The sequence below is a fragment of the Homalodisca vitripennis genome, chromosome 3 (assembly GCF_021130785.1).
Source record: "Homalodisca vitripennis isolate AUS2020 chromosome 3, UT_GWSS_2.1, whole genome shotgun sequence".
NCBI lineage: Eukaryota > Metazoa > Arthropoda > Insecta > Hemiptera > Cicadellidae > Homalodisca > Homalodisca vitripennis.
In genome coordinates this window covers 141,017,288-141,040,820 of record NC_060209.1, presented here as the reverse complement: position 1 = coordinate 141,040,820, position 23,533 = coordinate 141,017,288, and the positions used below count along the sequence as shown (strand labels likewise).

General features: G+C 31.7%; 1 protein-coding gene across 1 annotated transcript in view; it reads left to right on the top strand.

The window, feature by feature from the left end:
* The window catches only part of LOC124357598 (fasciclin-2-like), a 298,184-nt gene that overhangs the window by 246,779 nt on the left and 27,872 nt on the right, over positions 1 to 23,533 (top strand). Inside the window, 9 exon segments of the mRNA XM_046809520.1 lie at positions 4,432 to 4,589; positions 4,864 to 5,135; positions 15,810 to 15,990; positions 17,368 to 17,581; positions 19,340 to 19,502; positions 19,639 to 19,827; positions 19,829 to 19,864; positions 22,354 to 22,495; positions 23,283 to 23,411. Of these exon segments, the coding sequence (XP_046665476.1) occupies positions 4,432 to 4,589; positions 4,864 to 5,135; positions 15,810 to 15,990; positions 17,368 to 17,581; positions 19,340 to 19,502; positions 19,639 to 19,827; positions 19,829 to 19,864; positions 22,354 to 22,495; positions 23,283 to 23,411 (1,484 nt within the window).

The following is a 23,533-nucleotide window of genomic DNA, read 5'->3' as shown; positions in this document are numbered from 1 at the left end:
TAATATTTTATAAAGCACTGTTTAAAAAGAAAATAACCTGCCATATGGCGGGTTAAGATTAAGTTTATGTGTATGCACTATACTAGATTTAAAAAAGAACAGTTTATTTCATACTGAATTTTTTATTTAACCCCTTTTGGTATAGTCGCTAGCATCTATTCTGAATTCTGCTACTTGAAATTTGGCATTGAAATTTGTGAACTGGCAAATGTACCATTAATCCATTCAAGGATTCATAAAGAGGTGAATGGATCTGCATTAAGAGGAGGCAGTAAGTGCATATACCACTTCACAACAACCACATACATTCGAGTACGCTATCTTGTCTCCATTATACGTCATATCAGCATTAGATTACTGTTACTTGCATTTAATAGCTCCTTTCTTGTTTGAAGTTGGTTTTCTAATTACTTGTATTAAATAAAGCATACATATATCTGCAAGTGATCAAAATGTATGAGATATTTGCAGCTTATTTCCTTGTTGAGGCAGTGTTCCAAGCAAAATAAGTGATACTGTATATTCTTCTATTTCAGATAATGAGTATTGAAAGTTTGGAAACTAAAGAAACATTTAGACATAAAGAAGCAATTTTAACAAAAAATATAATGCTATCTTAATTGTGTTTAGCAAATGCAATTCCAATTCTCACTGATGCTGTTTCAAAGAATCCAAACAAGATATAAAGAACTAGTAGTGTCATAGTATGTTTACTTTTTGCAAAACTACTAAATGTTAGACCTACTATAATTTGCTGTAAGAATTTACAAATTTGCAATGGCATCGCTGCAAATAAGTTATGCTAGGTATCAAGATCTTGTTTACTCTTACGTCTGTAATCGATTTTCTCAGAAATGGTACATAAGCTATTAAAGATCTGATAAATAAAAATGTCCTTAATCTTTCAAGCACAATCTGAACAACCAAATTAAGAAACATCATAATTTTGCTAGCCTTATACTGAACCGTATTGTATATTTAACAATCAATTCCTCTCAAAACATTCTTTAAAATGGTTTTTTACAACTAAAAGTGAATTCAGCACTTTAAAATTTTTTAATTTACCAGGATTTTTAGAATATTCTGTACCTAAATAATTAATAATAATATGAGTACCTTATGTTAATAAACTATTCCCTTAACAGTCCCCAATAAATAATTATTATATCCTAATTTCTCCTGACATTGGATAATGAACAAAGCCCAGGACACACACATGTAATCACCTGGCAGTTACATCCCTTGTGTAGGAATGTATGGGAATAACAGAGCACAATCAACCAAGCAAGTCGACCGTACAAACAATGGTGTGGGTAAATATTAAAGTTAAGCGGTTTCCAACAGAGCATTACATTTGGTGTTTGTTTGCGACTGACACTCCCGCATCATGTCCTCTACTTCGTTCTTGTTGATTTTGTTTCGTTTGAAGTCGAGCTCTAGAATAAGTAACCCAATATTTTTCATTCAGATTTATCAATGATTTGCTAGAAATAATTTGATGAATTTTACTGATGGCAATAAAATATGCCAGAACCATATTGCGTAATACAAAGTATTTGATTCTTCAGACATAATTCAAAATTTTTAAAAAAAGTACCAGCTGTAGTGAACTTAATTTGACTTTTGTTCCATAAGAACAATATTAAATTTCAAACTCTTTTAAACCCCTATTTTTAATTGTAGTGTGTTATGGCATATTTCTTATTTTAAAGATATAGTTAGTACACAAATAGATTTTTTTTTAAATACAGTATATTATTAAGTGTATAGTTTTGAATATACAATGAAGTACACAAAACTTGTGTGTACTAGTCATTAATATTAATACATGTCTCATAACTACAATGAGGAGGTAAATATATGACTTTTAATGAGGATTAAATAAAGGTGACCACCAATAAAGAATTAAGTAAGTAATAAACCAATACTAAACATGTATTGAAAGATCCTACAAAACATATTGAAGAGTTACTGCATATACAAACAAACCGTCAAGACTGCCGTTTTGTCAAATCGTAATTTGACTCCAAAATCAAGTGAGTTCTTTTTTGGACGAGGGGAACTTATGTACCAAGTTTCAAGTCTCTATGACATTTCTATCAAGAGTTATCGCACAGGTGGGCAGATAACGACACTATTTTAAGAAGGCCCTAATGGGCCTTGGAAATGTAACCCTTATTTATCATTTAAAACTGTGTTGTTCACAGTCTTTGAGATTAGATTGAGGTCAGTTTGCAATGTATTACATATTATTTTGAGGTTAAGTGAAAAACTGGGCTCCATACTCCTCACTTCACCTCTAATAAAGCCAAATTTCATTTCATTTAATTCATTATTCGCAATCATAAGTAGGTGTGCTGCTTTTAAAATTCAGATAGTGAGTAGAAAAGTTGTTTAATGTATATCTTATAAGCTTGTTTACTGTAGGGAAATGACCATGAGTTTTCTCCATAACAACTAGCGCTACAGGAAATGTTTAATTTTTAAGATATAATCAATAGGCATCCAAATACTTTTTTTCTGTTTTTGAAAGTGTGTAATTTTTCATTATTTAAAAGTTGAAGTACAAAGAGATTTTTTTTAATAAATCTTCAAAATGTTTGGATGCGTATTAAATATATCTTTGAAATGAGGCAGCTCCCATAATTCAAGGACTAAAAATTCAGCACCGCAAGAAGAGCATTCTATTGTTTACTTTAGAGTACCTCAGCTTTCTCTCAGTTGCTACAAGATGTACAGGAAGGCAGCTAGCTAGTGTGTCTGGTGTTGTTAATTGTAGTACAATGGCCCTGCTCTCATTATGTCAGTTGTCTTGGTATGGATTTAAGTGAAAGTTACTAGAACAGAAAGATTTCCTAAAGAAAGGAATTTGAGGTCTTTGGAAGTGTTTTGCAGGATTCTCTTGGTCGAAGACTATTCTGAATTCTGATGGCTCAGTTTGGTTGAAGTTGCTGGAAGTTCCCTGTAGTGTTCGAAAGTTTTATAGTTACGTTAGTATGAAATATGTTTATTTATTATTAATTCTTGTTTATTACAGGTTCTTAATCAATTGTTGTGTGTATATTTTTTAATTGCTTTTCTTAAAATCGTTTCGTTGTGTCTGTCTGTGTGCCTGATAATCTTTGATGGAAAGGTCCTATAAAGTTTGAACTTGGCATATACGCTCATGTTCTCCAAGGAAGAACTCTTGAGTTTGGGATCAAAAGGTCAAAGTTGTAAGTAACCCCAAGAAGAAATACTGTGAAGACTTGAAAAGCCTCTTTACATTCTGTTGGGTCATTTGATGCTCAGTTGTACCAGTTTATTTTTAATAGTATCAATTTTCGTCGGAATTGGGAAAATTTGTTTTTCTCTTAAATTTGAAACCTTGCTCTGTTGTATAACTCCATCAAATATACATTTAAATCATTTCACTTAAAAATTTTATATATTATTTTTATAATCACATTTATCAACATGAAACTCTTAATGAAAGAAGTGTACCAATCAGGATAACCTGGAAAATTCACAGAATTGTGTAAAACCCATTGAAAATCAGGATGATTACTTTTATAAATTAAGCTGTATAAAACATATGTAATGTAAGTTGCATTTGGTACAAAAGTGTGTGTACACACACAAAAAACAGTTGAAGTTAAGCATTTGAATTTTCTCGCAAATTTGGTATTTTTGAGATACTGAGTATAACACAGTCAAGGTAGACTCTCTTTATATTAATTTAGTAATTAATAGTGTTTTTCACAAATCAATGAGTTAGTTTTTGTGAGAGCTTACAAAGTCCAACACAAATAGGATTCAGACTTCCTTTTTATTAGTCTTAGTTTTGTAAAATCATCGTTGTTGTAACCAAAATATCTCTTTTACGACCTCCTTACACTCAAAGATGATTTTTTTACTCTCAAACACAATTTCTAAATTAAATGTACTTACATATGAACTTGTACACATGAATGTAAAAATTAAGTTATAATTTATATCATTGAAGTAATATACTAGTTTTGTAACTCACCACCCAATTCCAAACTGACTCTAATGTGATGTACCCATGTGCAATTGTGCAGTCTGCTCAAAGCCAGCAAGGGTACAGTTGCGGTGTAGCTAGATATGATGTGTGGTTGGGGCTTGTGGTGCACGCTACACAGCTGTACTGTAACATAGACATCACAACACAGAACTGTCACTATTACATCCCCTCTGTCACCCACACCAATATCAAATTGATTAAAACATTATCTTGATTATCATGAATATCATCCAATAGATAACATGTACAATATTATTATGTGATTTTTGTTCAGTATTATACAGATAAACATCAAACGAACACCAGATTAATACAACTGATCTTTCTCTGAAATCAGACTTTTTGTAATTGATAAAATGTTAATGATACTTTAGACAGGAAAGTGTTAATGAACTGTAATGTTTCAGACTGACAAGAAACCGATTATCAGTGGAGAAGATGACACCTGACACCTTGGCTCTTATATTTACCTCTCTACAGGAGTCTGAGGCGGGCACCTATACATGCTCAGCCGTTTATGCAGGCACCCAAACTATCTCCAAGTCTGTGCGGATAGACACCATATGTGAGTGTTAGATGGAGGAAAAAATATTAGCCATTTGACTATTTTTTAAGAAAACAAGTTTTTTTACAATTTTTTTTTAATTTTAGAAATATTTCTCACATTAGATAATTAACATTTTATGCTTAATCTGAAGAAGTAGATGAAACCTGATACTGAAGAAACAAATTATTGGTACATGATGCGTATAAATTTAGTTGTCAATTTGTAATCAATTTTATTCTGCGTGTTTAGATGATTATGTGTTGCATACTGAACTGAGCATTGGTTGTTTCAGATGCCATATCGTGGATAGATGCACCTCAGGAGCAGTTCCCTATCCTGGGAACCAGGTACAAGGTGAAGTGCAAGGTCCAAGCGAACCCATCACCGATTGTCGACTGGCTGCGGAACGGCCAACAGATCATGGCCGGAACCAGTGAGCACTACGTCATTGATATGGACGGGTTGGTCATACAGAACGTGACGGAGGAGGACGATGGGACTTACATCTGCCGGGCGATAGTTCTGGATACAGGAGAGCTCAGCGAGCGCAACATCAAAGTTGAGGTATGGCACAATCACTATTGTTGTTTCTTAGGCCCAGTGACCAGATACATGCAAATATTATCTTATCTATTTTCATTCTTCAGTATAACAAAGGCTTATTTACAGTCTTTTCAGATCTGTAATTTCATGTCTTTATACGAGATATATATATATCTCTCGTATAAAGACATGAAATTACAGATCTGAAAAGACTGTAAATAAGCCTTTGTTATACTGAAGAATGAAAATATATATATATATATATATATGAATGTTTGTCTGTATATCCTTCATAGACTCAGATACTATTTGTCAGATATATAAAGACAAATATATACGAGATATATATATATCTCGTATAAAGACATGAAATTACAGATCTGAAAAGACTGTAAATAAGCCTTTGTTATACTGAAGAATGAAAATATATATATATATATATATATATATATATATATATATATGAATGTTTGTCTGTATATCCTTCATAGACTCAGATACTATTTGTCAGATATATAAAGACAAATATATATATATATATGTCTTTAAGATAAATTTCTGGTTGAACCTAAAGCTTGAGCGTTAGACCACTTTATAATAAAGTACATGTACTTGTACAGTGGCCTTAAATATACATTTTTGATAGATTCTCTTGATTGTGGCAACAAGGTAAACACTACATTGGTGTTGGAAATATAATTCACTTGAACCAGAATTGCTCATACACCGGCAAAGCTTATGAAAAGTGTGCGAAGCGGAGGGAAACAGCTAGTAATATACAGGGTGTCCAAAAAGTCCCGGTTCGGTTAAATATGTTTCAAAATATTTAAAATAGAGCTACAAAACCTTACACAAAGTTACTGGACATAAAAATCTATTTTATCACATATTCAGTGACCCGCTACTTCCTCAGGGGGGCGGCCCGCTAGGAGTTTGAAGAAAATCTTAAATGTAAGCATAGGTTGATATGCTTCCTGATGAGCTTTTTGATTTTAACTTTACTAACCCAAAACTGTTTACAGTGTATATTTTTACATTAACCTAAGTTGCAAACACTAGCCATCTTTGAACGGCTGTCATTTTTGACTCGGTTATCCGTTTGAGGTCGGGTTTGCGGCTCTGTACTCTACTAATAAAGACCTTTTATTTGTTATGCATATCAACCTATGCTTACATTTAAGATTTTCTTCTGACTCATAGTGGGCCGCCCCCCTGAGGAAGTAGTGGATCACTGAATATGTGATAAAATAGATTTTTATGTCCAGTAACTTTGTGTAAGGTTTTGTAGCTCTATTTTAAATATTTTGAAAAATATTCAACCGACCCGGGACTTTTTGGACACCCTGTATATGGAAAATATTAAATTACAAGGAAGGCAATGTAAACAAATCACGATAAGCAGAATAAACGTGATAGCTATTACTTGCATTGTATGTGATTATTAGGTATTACATTTACTACATATTGAATTGAAGGTATAGTTTCCTTAACGAAAAACTCTGCTGGGAAATAACATCCAACAACTAATCTTGTCTGTACTATCAGCTGGGCTTCCTAAAGGACCTCTCTCAGCATCCATAAATACTATCTATATCAGAAGCTGATTTTGTTAAGAGGGATTTTCTGTCATTACTAAAACTGCAATTCACATAGTAGTACTGTATAGTATCATTTCTATCCCAGACCAGCACCCAAACTCGTTCAAGGGCCAACCAATGTATCAATATTAAATTATTTACTTTTTGGGCTTCCACTTGATCCATCCATTGAAGCATGTAAGATGGTAGTCCCGTTATATAGACTACCAAGTTGTTCTTGAAGAATTAAAGAGGAAGTAATGTTACAATGGATGGTATTAAGAATATATAATATACCTATTAGACTACAAAATTACTTATCTGTCATTGTTTTAGTAGCATCTTGTTTACTAAACCCAAATAGATAAACTGGCCTTCAAACAAGCAGAGTGATGCCAGAATACATTACATTTAGAAAAATGTATAGGTTTTAATCACCATTAAAGAAGATTTATATTTAAATTCTTTCTGTTGATTAAAGCAGTCATTTTGTATAAACTAAAAATCTTCAGTTAGTATCATTCATAGGTTATTTTTACAGCGGACAGGAATGTTAGGAGCATGATGCTGATGAAATCGGATAATTGGATATGGAAGTGTAAGTGGCTTTGGAAGGACCCACCAGCTAATTGTTATGGTTAGGGCCGCTTCTCTCCGTCTACATAGAATTTCATTTACACTAACTCTAATAGGCTCTTCATGTTTATTGCCTCAACGACCTTCGGTAAATATTTGTTCTAATGGAATTCCTTACACCTTGTTCTTTTCTGGTTTCTTTTCCATTTATTTCAGAATATTTGTGTTGAGGACAATCAGCTATCACGGTTAATACTTCAGAGAAGTGTTGTCTTATAATTTTTAATTCCTTAACACTTTTAAGTGTCTATTGTTGTTCACACTGAACTGTAATGGATGGGAAATGGATGTAATGTTGTTCAATCATCAATGAATCAGAAGCAGATGCTATAGGTTTAGGTGGAATGTTTGTGTTAACTGGCTTTGTAACAGTGAGTTGTAGACATACAGTATCTATGGTACTGTGTTGTAACATGCCAATGCCGACAAGTCACAACTAGTTGTGTACTCGGTCTGTTCAGTCCACACCTGACTGATCGTTCCATTCAATATTGATGTTCTGGTTATTGTTTAACAGTTGTTGTAACTAGGCTGTATCGTCTGTTCTGTAATAGTGTAATATTGCAGGTTCCTTCTTTCAATTATATCATAAAAGTGTCATCTGCACTTTAAATAATTAAATCACATTTTTAATTGCACTCGATTTTTAAAGCGTATTAGCAAACACAATAAACAGACGTACTCTACTGTCTGTAATTCAGGAGAGTAGTGTTAATGTTTTGAAAGCAGAGAATCACACTGAGCTTGTTTCTCTGAGCTCTCAGATTACATTTTAGCAATGCCGTTATGCTTGTTAAGTACAAGGCATCAGTTCAGCTTAGTAGATGTATCTTGAACATAAACCTAATACTCATACTGTACTCTTCTTTTCTCGCTAGTAGTTAGCATTCGGCTTCTTCCAATAGAAGTCATAGTTATACTGAATTAAAATTAAAATGTTCTTTTGTAGGTTTAAATTATAATAGGCATTCTCAAGCATATAATGTTTTATTAAGACATGGTTATTTTTGTAGTACCAAAGATTTTAAACTTTTTAAAGTATTAGCTGAATCTTGAATACTACAATATTTCATTCTTTATTATCAAAATATTGGTTGTAATTTAAAATAATTACTATTCACCTTTCCTCTAGCAACATCATATTATGCCCGATCCACATTTTTGCATTGTAGCCACTTGATGTCAGTCTTTAATTTTATACTAATGTGTTGTTTTTAAGGTCAACCTTACCAAGAGTAAAGCCCTGTTTCTCAGGCCATGTATAGTTTATCATTATGTGTTGTTTTTGTAATTGTCTAAGTTCAGCATGGACATTTCCATTATTATGCCTGTTTTGACATTTATAAATACTATATAAACAAATTAAACGTTTATCTCAGTATCTATAGAATACACTATACAGTATCTAGTACCATATCATCTGAACAGCTGAACAGACCAATGCTGGTGACTACACAGAGCTGCCATTAGTAGAGGCAAAGCAGGTGTACCAACATGTCTCTGTGGTATATGGTGGTATATGTCTTTTTTAATGTTTTTGCCAAAAATACTACAGTCATTTCTATACGAAATATCTGCGTCCAGTAATAACTTTTATTATATATTTTGTAAAATCGTTACAAACTTATTTATTCTGGTTACTGTCTTCCTTATGCTAAAATGTTTATTTATTACGGATATTACACTTACGGAAACAACACTGATAATTAAGATTACACAAAGTAATGAATACAATTATTTATTTGTTATGTGAATTTGTTTAAACAACAATTTTTTTAACTGTCTGAAACATTTAATTTAAAAAATATTTACGAAATAAAATAATTACTTTAAATACCATTATAGCATTTTTCAAAAAGAAAATTTATGATGACGATTGTACCATCCAGCTTGTTTATTCAGTCTACATGTCACCAATAGGAAACAAACAAACCAACAATGGTAACGACTGTACAAATGACAGTCTACAGTCTCCCCAACTAGTGTCAGTGACACGTCAGTTGTACCAACACCACTCTTGCACCTCCATGCACATTCACTTCTGTTTTCCATGTACTCATGAATCTATTTCCCAAATCAAGCTCGTTAATGAGTTCTTAACTGCAACCCTCCACCTGAACCTATGGTATCTACTGGGGTTCATTGACTTCCTGTGACCAATTCCTACTGTCCTATTACATTCAGTAACCATATTCCTTATGTGAACAAATTTTTAGAGATTTTATTCTGTACTGTAACATTATATTTTATAGACAAAGCGGGATATGCTTGTATTTTATATTTAAAGATAGTTCCTCATATTAATACTAAATTGTTTCCAACTTTAATATTTTGCCTCCTCACATTAATACTAAACAGTTTCCAACTTTAATATATTTTTCCTCCTCACATTAATACTAAATAGTTCCCAACTTTAATATTTTTTCTCTCTGAGATGATACACGTGCAGAGACAGACAAACAGCAAAATCAGACAGAGCTATGTTACAGCTGCTAACTGCTAACATAAAACTATTTTTGTTTTGTGTTGTTTTATAATCTCCGAACTATATTCAGAACGCCAGGTCATGTTTGTCACACTATTGAAATATGATAGAAAGTACAAAATGGACTTTTAGTTATTCCCATCCTACCACTAGAATAAAAATAAGTTAGTTCCTAGCAATGCAAAACACATTTCAATTGAAATTTAACTTGACGAGAAAAGAGCAGCCCGCATTCATGTGAGGATTGTGTCACTGAAATTCTGTTGGTGATAAGTAGATAGCAACCATGTTACATGTTTATTTTGAATTGTAAATTTTAAAAATAACATATAGCCTATATTAAAAATTTAATTTAAATATAATTTTTTATTATGAAAATTTACTCGGTACTAAATGTTAAATATTATTTTGTAATGTATTATAATCTATGCTCTATTTTATGCACTGTGTTTCAGAATATCAACAGATTTTACACTGAATGAAATATCTTCTGATAGAATACAATATTCAATTTATAAGTTTTAATTTTCTGTAGTCACAAGTCTAATAGTATAAGAATAAAATGTAGGCTACTATGGAGTCAACACAGTTTAAAGCAGATGCTAAAAAACTACTCGAAACTAACTAAATGGATTTTACCAAAGTTGTACAACACAAGTCATTTATTGTTGTATGATCCTTCTGTACTTTTCATACTGTTTGAAAGTTCAATAAGAAAATATAATGTCCATTTGTTAAATACAACTTTATTAGAGCTTCAATAACGATTTGATATTTTCACACCATTTAATCTATGGGAACATGGTGTTGTACATTCATATCAAACATACTGAGGGTTTTGTGGGGATTATAATGTTGGTAGAATATCCTAAGTGTGATAAATTTTATGCATATTATTAAATAACAAATCAACTTATTATGTAGACAGAAAAATATTCAAATAATAAATAAATTAGCCAGTAAATCCAAAGAGTTACAGTTTAAAATAGTAACTATAAACACATTTTTATGCATACATGATTTATTTTTATACAACCAGTGGTATATTTATAATTTATAGTGTGAATACAATGCTTGTTGTTATTTTGGGAAGAACTCAATTTATTACAGAATAGCATGATTTAATTTCCTTGTTTAGATCCCTACAAGATAAACCGTTGGAAGCAAAATGTCAGTTAAGTAATGTTATCTTGCGAGCCTAATTTAATATCATAAAGGCGGTGCGTGGCTCTAGCTCAGATCATATCTTGGCTGTGCTCCGGAGGGTTAATATCGTCTTCTCCCATCGCTTTCAACAATTTAACTTCCTCTGCCAGTTTTATGAAAATGGTTTTCTTGTGATATAATAATATAAATAGATACCATTATGGGTCCATTGTGTATTTCCATTGCTGTTATACCACTCTCTTTATTTAAACATGGGATGTAGTAAGTTAGCATATTTATAAACTATTAGTAATTACCGCTTCTTTGCACGTAGTATTCAAAATCGAAATGGTCTAGTTTTCTTTGTCAAAGCAATTATGATGTAATATGTCAAAGTCAAAATCTTATTCATAAATTGTACATACATACAATAATTAGTACATCTATAATACTACGAACTAGCAGGCCATATTAATTAATTTTGTAATTGATAGAAAATCGTTACCCGCGGCTTTGCATGCAGCGCGTTTATGAATACTTCTGGTTCGAGTAAATTATATTTCCAACGTCGATGTTGAATTTCCCTTGTTGCCACAATCAAGAAAATCTGTCAAAAAATGTAAATTTATGGCCATTGTAATTTACTCCTTAGTATTTTTTGTTCCATAGTTGATTTTGCTGTGTTTCCCGATCAAGAAAATACTGGTCTGAGAAGCTTACTTCTGTCAAAAGACAACTAAGATGGATTTTTAATTTATAGTAAAAGTTAGATAGTAACTTTGTCTTTTATATCTAATACTAAATATTTGCTAAAAATTTACAGTGAAAAGTATATTTTTATTAAAACTTTTAGTTTTCTTATCTGGATATTTTCGTACTATGTGCTCAACAGCGGTTGCAGAAAAGGTAGAAATAAGAAGTGTTGTTACTATCAAGTTTACTCTATGCTTTCACACTATAAATGTAAACAAATTGAAAATAGTAGTTTAGGTAATTAAACATATTGTTGTGCTATCATAAAACAATATTTTACAGAAAATTGGATTACATTTAACAGCTCTTTCAATTAATACTTCGCAACTGTAGAGACCAAGATGGAATTTTTAGCTATATTAGAGACTAGTGGGAAGTATCCTGGAGGGGTTTTCAAAAAAGAATAGGCCTATATTCATACCAGGGACCTGGCTTGGATCAACACACTGATAGTTCATAGTCAGTTGCAATGTTGTGTGAAATTAAAGTTCCAGTTTTTTTACTTTTTCGTCTTGAAACATTATTAATGTAGATTTTTTCATATGTCTTTGATAGCCTATTAAAATACAGTTAGTTTTGGTTTCATTTGGTTTTAGTCCATGTCTGCAAGTCCAGTTAGCTATTGAGTCAATATTAGAGTTCATTAGTTGTACACAAGTACATGTATCTATCTCATTAGGTAAAAAGTGGAGGTAAATTTGTAAATAGTCATCATAGAGATAGAACTTTGAATGTCAGATGTTAGTGTATGTCATCAATATAGAGTGAAAAAAAGAAGTGGTCCAAGTACAGAACTCTGGGGCACCCCTCGGGTGACAGGTATCAACTGGAAGCACCTCATGTTAGTCCTGAAACGCTGTTGCCTTTCAGAGAGATATGACCCTACCCACTTGACACAACCATCAGAGAAACAATACTTCTTCAATTTGATCAGCAAAATAGGGTGAAATACGCATTCAAAGGCCTTGAAAAAATCAAATAGATTCAAAATTGTATTTTGTTGCTTATCCATATCAAGTCTAATATCTTCTGTAATTTTTAGAAGGGCTGTGGCTGTACTGTGGTAAGGAAGAAATCCAGATTGAAATATTGACAAAAGATAGACATGAGTGTGATGTGTAAGATAAACATATGTGTAATGTGAGAACAGCAGTGGTGCCTGTAATACTAGTACAGTTTATAGCGAGGTCCAGGCCGGCTCAGCACAGTTCTGCACAGCTATTTGTATTCATACTGTCTCATTACGAGACATAATGTTCTGCTCACAGAGATGACTACTGTAATAACATCTGTTTATCCCCCCTCTCTTCCTTCCTAGCTTGAATTAATCTACTATGAAATTCCTACATATCTCAAAAATTGTGTACAGTGAATGTATACATCAAATTGTCATTTGTTTATTTTGTTATTATTTTCATGACAATTATTACTATATAAATGATTTAGTTGGCTACTTTGTTCAATACCACTAAATGTTAATTTAAATTTTTTTAATATATTTAGTCGAAATAGAGGAATTAAAAAACCTTTGTAAGGTTGATCCCAAGAGACAGCCAATTACTGTATAAGGCAAGTTCAATTCAGCATTATTTTTCTTTATGAATGCTACATTTTCCTTGTTGATAATAATAGTTACTTGAATTGCATTGCATTTTTTTATTAACAGTTACCCAAAACTATTTTGGTAATTATTGACAGTCCTTGTTACATATCTTCAAAGTGACAGTGAATTTATCTATTTTTTCTCTAAAAGCCTTACTGCCATTTCAACAGAATATTTTATTAGGTTACTACATGAACATAGGAACATTTACCTATTTTGTAAGCTATTTTGATTTCCATAACTTTTACATTTGTGTGATTTTATAGTTAATGATGAATGTTTATACCAAAATAATAGTCCTGTTAATATGCTCCGCAAATTTTATAATTGTTCTCATTCCATGTACCCTGAATTCAAAACATACTTCCTTCTGAAATGTTCTTCAGCAGTGCTAATATTAGGTTTTTGTGGGATATATTTTGAAATGAATATATATAATTATTATTGAAAACCTCTTCATATTTTGCAAATATACTTAACTGTCCACAAATTGCTGTTGGACCATGTTGATTATGTATTTTTTTTAAAGTGAGAAGAGTTGGTAACGTTTTAAAATTAACAAATTTTTTTTTTTTTTTAATGTACGCCACACTGATAAAATGCAAGAAAATTAAAAATATTTTAAAATGTGTTTTCTAATTATTTGGGGTGAGAAATACACAACGTTGTATTATTTTAATGCTAAAACTTAAAAAGTATTCAAAAAAGGTAAAACCTTAAAAATCTAGTAAAAACTATTAACACCAAGGACTATTTTTTGTGAACACTGTGAGGGTTAAACGGTAAAATCACAATTAAAACAAAATAATAGTTAAACAGTAATCCATATTCATCCTTATTTATAAAGTACAAGTATACAAACTTAGCGTTGTGCAACAATTATTGTTTTTGGTAAAGTTGTGTTGAAGTGTATGAAATTACGTATTAGTTTAATGGTTAAATGCGTACAGTACTTTTTAACAAACTGTTATATTACATTTTAAATAAACATAAAATTGAGTTATTTCTGCTAAGATAACTGTTGTTTAGTTTAATCTTGTAACATTAACTCACCCATTCAGATACATAAGAACATTGCACTGTTTCATTTCAAATAAAAGTGCATAGGTAAGTTCATATGTAAAAGCTTTTCACTTTCAGAGATTAAATACTGTCCAGGTCAAATTGCATTGAGGTAATGAATCACATTAAAAAAATAATGCTCAAGTAATTAATTATTACATTATTAACCAAGGAAAAGACTCACTCACAGTTAAAAATATTGGTCTTGTGCAATATAATTACAGTCAATCACACAAAATCAACTTACAGTTGTGTATTGTATAAAATAAAAACTATGGAAGTATTGAATGTTTGGAGATATATTTTGCTGAAGAATGAGTTAAGTATGTTTAGTTATGATGGAATTGCTCCAATAGTGGTTATCACTGGAATGTGGCATTAGATTACTTCACTAGATGCACTGGTTATTGGTATGCAGGGAGTATTTCAGCAATTCTGCCAGTACCATACCACCACCCACTAACTTTACTCCCGTGGTTTATTAGCAAGCATCAACTACAATCGTTTGCGTTTTATTTGTAAAACACCTGTTTCACTTTGCGGTGTAAACAGAAATATTCAGTTTCCTTATTCTTACCCAAGAAATACCAAATAAGATATACATATCTTTTTAGATTTTACAACAGAGGTGATAAATTCTTTTAATATGCATTTTAAGACAATTTTGGTGCCTTTAACCTTTTGAATGCCTAGAGCTGATTTATTCTGCCTTCAAGAAATGCTGTGGAAAGTGCCGAAGGCTGACTAGATAGGCTTTTTGAATATTTATTATTCTGTTACTAAATTTATACATTTAGTATTTTACCTAGTCTCATTTAACACATAATAAATAAAATAAAATAAACTATTTATCTTCATTTGATTTGTTACAGCTGGTAAAAACTGTTTGTCAAATATGAGAATCTATTTATTTATGGGTGCAAATGTTCTACATCAAAACATAAAATAAATCTAAACTCAGTTATACAAATACTTATTTTTTTAAAACTTTTTATATTTTTCCTATTTTTATCAGGGGCAGTAAAAAAGATGGCATTAAAATAAATTAAGATCCTAAAATTACAATTGTTGTATTTCAAAATTTCTTTTGCAATATTTCTATTGTTTAAAATTTGAATAAGTTTTCATCATTTAAATAAATATTATATGCCGTAGCATACTTTCCCTCCTACATAATAAAACAAAAATCATCCCATTATGTTTATTTTTGAAAAAGATGGAAATTATTTGGTTGAACACTACGTAAATACCAAAAGAGTACTTGGCCCTGAGGGATATGACCTGTCATAAAGGCATTGCACAGACCACACTACTCCCTCAATAAGTGCATAGTACTGAAAGGGTTATCTAATTTGGACAATTTTAGGAATATTAAGTTTAAGAAAGCAGTTCATATGGTGAATGAGTCTTACTATATTGTTGACTGTTTACAGGTCCACACTGCCCCCACATTTGACGAGAGGATGCCGACCACTGTAGAGGTGGTGGAGGGGGAGTCAGCCAGTGTTACATGTGTCGCCAAGGGCAAACCTAACCCTCAGTACTCTTGGATACGTTCTAACAACGACCTCAACCTGGCCAGCAGTGACCGGTCTACTGTCAATGAAAACACAGGTATAGGAACAATACAACTTAATTTCACAGTCTCTACAAATAAAACATAATCTCTGTATCTTGCTTCTAGATTTGTGCTAATTATTTATCAATGAGATGATTAAATGCACCATGTATTTATATTTTGAAACCATTATTCCATGGATAATGATGGTATACCTACTTTTTTTGGATTTGGTTATAATGAAAAAAAGAAGAACATTTGCGTTGAAAGTGTACTTTAGTATCTGGATTAAACTCATAAGCCAGATTTAAAGTAACGTCTAATAAACCTATACAACAGAGTACTAAAGGATCTGACAGAACATACAGAAAGCAACATGGTTACCCTTAACCTTTTGATACCATTAATTCATACTTACATACATGCCAACTATATCTATATATGGTAACCAAAATGGCACAGAATATAAAAATGCCATTACATATATACATGCATACATACTTACATACATGCCAACTATATCCATATATGGTAACCAAAATGGCACAGAATATCAAAATTCCATTACATATATACATGTATACATACTTACATACATGCCAACTATATCCATATATGGTAACCAAAATGGCACAGAATATCAAAATGCCATTACATATATACATGCATACATACTTACATACATGCCAACTATATCCATATATGGTAACCAAAATGGCACAGAATATCAAAATGCCATTACATATATACATGCATACATACTTACATACATGCCAACTATATCCATATATGGTAACCAAAATGGCACAGAATATCAAAATGCCATTACATATATACATGCATACATACTTACATACATGCCAACTATATCCATATATGGTAACCAAAATGGCACAGAATATCAAAATTCCATTACATATATACATGCAGACATACTTCCATACATGCCAACTATATCCATATATGGTAACCAAAATGGCACAGAATATCAAAATACCATTTTTCTAAAGGAAACTTTTCTGTCCTTTCACCTTTTGACCTCAAAATCAAGACTTTTCTTTGAAATAAGAGGAACCTATGTACCAAATGACTCTCCAACAACTGCCTGTCAGGTAGTCAAAGTGTACCTGTTATGTCAGGTCCTTAACAACTTAGCCCAGTAAATTGGATGTAACAAATTATCGATCCTTAACTCATTTTATAACATAGTTTTACAAATTGATATTATTAAAAAATTTATAATTTGAAAAAGATTATATAATCTTTACATATTTGTTTAAAGTTGTCGTGTTAAAGCAATAAAAAAAATTCTCTTTGTTCAAAATAATAAATTTTGTATTTGCTTCAACAAGATTGATTTACCATGAACCAATAACGATTATAACCATTATAAAAGTAAAAATTTATATCAATAATATTACTTATTTGAATAGGTGTGTTGACAATAACACGAGTATCCAAGGAAGACAATGGAGAGATCAAGTGCATGGCAAGAAACGCTGCAGGGACTATGGAGAAGTCTGTCAACCTTGTGGTCATCATCAAGCCCCAAGTGATGGACATCCGGAATATCTCAGTGGCGGAGAAACGCGAGTCCAAGCTTGTGTGTCGAGCTACAGGCAACCCACTGCCCAGTGTCACCTTCTGGTTAGTGTAACAGACAAGTGGATTTACTCATTCATAGACATGAGTTGCATCTCAGTAATTACATGCTAGCTTTGTAGTGTGCTTAGGACTGGATTTCAATCCATTTCATTTAAATACTATGTATTGACGACTAGTTTTGTTTCCTTACTTTTTACAGTCACTTAAATTTTAGTTTGCATTAAAACCATTTTCATTCATCATGAATATAAAAATGTAATTTTATTGAAGTGGCCATTTATTACTAATGCTTGTATGTCTTGTAAGACATCTAATAATTTTGGAATGTGTAACACATATTCATACAGTATTCGTCATTGTAATTTGTCGATCTAGTAATATTTTGTATCAATATTTAATGCAATGAATAGTATAAACTATTTCCCATTACTTATAGACAAAATAAATTTGTCTTTTACAATTTAGAGTTTTCATATCCACTAAGTAAAACATTTTTCTATTAGAAATTACTTATATGTGTATGTTTTTTAATTTCTTAAAACCTATAAAATAAATATAATGTTGAAAGGTGTTTTTACATGTATTGCAAGGCTCTTATGTGTTTCCCTATATAAATGTCTTTTTTAGTGTTTTGTTTTTTTTGAATGAAGTATAAAATTTGTAAAAAGAAAAATACACAAATATTTAAACAATAGGAAGTATTATCAACTATCTGTGAACAATTACATCAAAATAAATCATGTGAATATTTTTTTTTGGTGAAGAACAAGGATTATCATTGGTCAAAATTATGTAGAAAAATTTGTTGATATTTTAAATTGTATTCATGAGAATTTAACTCTTTAGCTGCTGGATTATTTACTGTGATGCATATGAAAACTGCTAAAGTCAAGATACTTTTTAGTAGAAAATTTGTATGTTTTTGTGACATACAATACTAATGAAAGTGTTTCAAAATCACTAATCTATGTAAGAGTATTTTTAATCTTTAAACAATTTGTAGTTTGAACATACTTAAGGTGAAACCAACAAAATTATTACTGCCTACCTTTTTCAAAATATCCCTTACCCCCTGATAACACGTCTACAAAAGTATATGGTTTTAACAAAATTTACCAGGTATAAATAATGGTTAAGTTACCTCTCTTTGTGATTTTACATATAATACAAACATTTGTTAAGTCAATTTTATTATTCCAGAAGTGTTTTTAACTACTTCTTATGAAGCCAGTCTATTGTTTTGTATCCTGTGGTGTTGTTTCATGGCAATTGGACCCATGTAACAAATTTTGTTAATTTATCGTATATGTTCAATATATTAGACGTTTGTAGCGAATGATTTTAGTACCATAATCAATACATTTGTTAAATGAAATATCTTTTAATGAAATATTTTCATTTATTGTTAATAATCTACATGTTATACCAGGGTAGGGAAAGGAAAAGGGAAAGTTTCTTTCTAAAATATTTACAATCATTCAATCCACAATGATAAAGCAAAAGGTATACTTTAAAAAAAGTCAATGTCTCAAAATTGAGACTGTTGAATGTTCAGTTATATTTCAAGAATATTTAAAATAATGGTAAAAAAATTGTAATTATCAAAACAAAGAGGATGCTGTAAAAGTATAAACTAGACGCACTGGGATAGGGATGCCACTTTTGGCAAAAATCATAAAAACCAAATTTTAGAACTCTAATTCACGAAAATAAAAAACACTTAAAAAGTTTACTAGAGATGATTTAGCATTGTTACTAGTGTGATGATAGTGTGACATAATGTGTGATCTGTGTTTGTAGGAAGATTGGCAGCAACAGTGAGATGGTGTCAGGGCTGCAGCCCACAGACGATAGAGTTGTAGTAGACCAACGTGTTGTAGAAGGAGCGGCCGAAGCTACTCTCATTATTAACCCGCTTATGAAATCTGATGATGGACTCTACACCTGCATAGCCAGGAACAAGGTGACTAAAATTGTTGTACCTATGCTTGTCTGATTCATCATGATCAGTGTTTATTTATTTAAAAGTGTATATAATTTGCTATTCATGTGATCACAGTAGTGTTCAGTTAGTACATGTCACATGTTCACTGTTGAAGGGAGGAGAAGCAAGGAAGAATGGTCACCTCACTGTTGAGTATTCTCCATCCTTCGCCAACACACCGATCAAGGAGGCTTGGTCGTGGAACAAAAACCCAGTGAATCTCACATGTCTGGCCGAATCGATACCAAATGCAACGATCACGTGGAAACTTAATGAGCGAGACATCCAAAAAGACCCCAACTTCAAGATACAAGGGCAATGGCCCAATAAGCTCTCTTTTGGTATGTATCTCTAAGGGAATTGTGTTTATTTGTATGATTTATTAAGTAAATTTTAGAAAATTATAGTATAATATATATTATTTTACATTAAATAAAGATGACAATAAACGTGATGTTCTGTTGTGTATGATAGCATCTCTTAGACATAATTAGTATTTGTTGATACATAGTAACATAAGAATAAGATAAAATTCTATGATTTTGGAAGTTTTAGAACAGTTTGCAACCTAACTGAGTCTAAACCGAAAAAAGACTTATGGTGTATGAAAAATGCATATCCAATGAATAATTTAACGTGAAAATAAACAGATTACCTGAAAACCTAGTGTAATTAGCAAGAATTGGCATAACTTTGTATAAGAATAGTTCATCTATTTTTCATTTCAAAATGTTTACACTTATTAAGTGCTTGGGGTAAAAACTCTGCATATTTATCATAACAATTTTTATTATAATTATTTCAAACATAACAGTAAAATAAGTCAGTTCTATTTTTTTAGTAAGTTATTTCATACTGTAATATTTCTAATGTTAAACTCTTGATTTGAATAGCACATCTTAAAAGTACATTAATTTGATTTCAAAACGCAATACATAATGTACTACTTTTAAAAATAAAAATCATATTGTACAGTCAATATTAGACTTACTTAAAATGTTCAGAAGGTGTTAGCATAGCTATACATACTCAGCAGACATTTTTTTAGATTTTGTAACATTAAAACAAATGACTCTTTTTGATAAAAACATTCTTATACTAAAGTAAAACGTTTTCAGTAATGAGTATATCTGAATGGTTTAAACAATGGCACAAAGTGAATGTATTGTGTAAAATGAACCAAAATCAATGAGATAACTTGGATGGACTACAAGATCTGGCTGTTATACTACAACATAAAATTATCTAACAAACTTGGGTGAGGATTAGGGGAGGTTATGTTAAGGGGTTTCCAAAAATTAGAGAAAGGATAAGAAGCTTTTTGACTTACAGTATAGCAAAGCCTACACTCTCGCATGGAACAGCACTGGATCACTGACCCTCAAAACACCTGCTGGATACTATAGGGGTCGGTCCAGTTATCTCCATAATATAATTGGCACTTTGACAACAAACACAGCTAAATTTAGACTGCTTCAGGTAGGGATGCAGTTATTAGAACACCTACAAATAGATACGCCCCTACTATCAGCTATAAAGAGTTCCAAACAACAGTAAGGTTAAAAATACAAGTGATAAAGTAGTGAGAGGTAAAGATGGATCCTATAACTTGGCACAAAGCGGGTTGATGGAGCTATGCCTCTGAGTCTCTAGAGCCCAGTGGCCAGACAGACCAACATGAGGAATGCTACATGACATCCTGTTTCTTCTGACCAATGGGAGACAAGAAGAGAAATCATCTCATCTTTGAACCTTAGCTGTCTTTACCTGACTAGTGTCATTTATTATAAGATTACATAGTAGCATGAGCAATAGTAATCAATGATAGAATTGAAAATATAGTACAATCTTTCTTATTGCTGTGAGAATATTACATTGCATTGCACGGCAAACATCAATTAATTAGGATATCCTAAAATTTCTGCCATTGATACTACAATACACATTCATATATACACCCTTTACAATTACACCTCTTTCATTCATCGCCAATGCAACCCACTTCGAACAGCAGGGTCAGTCTTCTAATTGGGCTGCCTCCCAGTTGAAAGCCAAGAACTCACCTGCATTATAAAATGTTTGAGGCACCAAGGAACGTTTTAGAGGAGTCTTTAACGTCTTAGACGTTGGAGCATCTTTAATTGAAATGGGCACTCTCTTGAGGAATTGAACCCCCGCTTGTGAGGGCAGGAGTTCATAAACCTATCTGTGTCTCCCAGTTCAGTAGTTTGCTCTGTGTATCATACATGTCTTGGCCTCTGGTTAAGGCACATTTATTCATACAAAACAAGTTGTTTCCAATATGTAGAGGCATGGCAGAGGTAACATCTGCAATTTCTTGAAAGCTTGCATGCACGTCTTTCTGAATTCTATTTTAGTGATGATTCGAATTTCATTTTCTTTTAGTCTAAATGATCGGAATTAGTCGGAACGGAGTGTTTGCGCAAGCTCCCCAAAGGACCATTCCATAGGCTAGATTGATCAAGCCATAATATGGTGTAATCAGTACCCGACTCAGGCAGTATTTTGCTTAAGACATCAGAACAAAGATGTCTGAGCAGATTTTGGCGGAAACACGATCAATGTGCTCATTCCATGACCAAGATACATTCCTAGGAATTTTGAAGTGCTGATAATACAGGAAATGTAGTATATATATATTATATAATGCGAGTTATTGTAGCCAGTGAATGATAACCAAGTGTCATAATTTGGTTACTAGTTGTTAATGCAGAATATCTAAAAAACTTGATTACATTTTTAAAGTTTACATAATTTAATGTATAAATTATGTCTAATATCTGTTTTAAAATAATTTTATGCTACACAGGTTACTCCAATCGACAGTAGATTTTATGGAACATACAAATGTATAGCCAGGAATGTTCATGGAGAAGTGTTCCACTTAATCTCCTTGTCTGAGGCGCACGTGCCTACAGAGGTGCTTCAAGCTGTGTTGGACGTTATAACAGGTAAACGATTTTTTGCGTTAAATTTGTTAAATGCGCTTTACTGGTTTTAGTATACAAAAGATATTTTTAGTAACAAAATATATATAGACTGTTGTTTTTCCTGTCTCAATATGTAAAATACATTAAACTGTCTGTTTAATTAATTTTTTGGTTCTTAATTTGCTTTGCTATCTTATTACAATCAATTTTGAGAATTTCTAAAAAAAGAGATGAATCTCCAATTTGTGCAATTAGTAATAGAACAACTAATTCACACTCCACAGTTCACATTCATACCAGTATGTATAAACCATAACCATAAGAAGTTGGCCTAATCATAACTTGTTTACTATCCCAAAAAAACTATTTGCTTTGAAACGATTTTATATTTCAAAGACACTTTTCAAACAGGACTATATTCAACATTGAAAATTCAAGTTCACATGAAAATTTGGTGAAAAGCTGGCACAAAAAGTCTAATTTAATGAAAAAATCAATTACAATACTACTTGATAATGACAACAGTGGAACGTGAAGTTTAAGGCCTGATTTGTTCTAACAAAATTAATTCAAACAGTGGTATTTATTTACAGCACTTCTGGTAAAATGTCCATTAGGCAGCATAGCATGTTTCCATCTTATCATGCTAAAGTTCTCCAAATTAATTCAAAGACATGATACAGCTCTGATACTCTGATACTGTGTTAAAATTAGACATTTGTTCACTGAAAACAGTACATTGCGTGGATGAAAGTTCGTGCAAGTTATTGATATTGTTCTTGTTTATTAATTTTATAATATTTTTCAGCAACAACAATCACATTTTCATTCAAAGGCCCCTCATCGACTGGAGGGCGTCCTCTCAAAGCGTACCAAGTGGAGTACAAGGATGAAATCAAACAGTGGAAAGAAGCCAAAAACAAAACTTGGGCCATTAGTAAGTACATTTACCATAATAAATTTATTATATTTTACAGATTTGTGCAAACGCACTGTATATTTGTATATTAAGTATAATTGTTTTAATTAATAATTTGTTTATATAACTATTTTTTATTG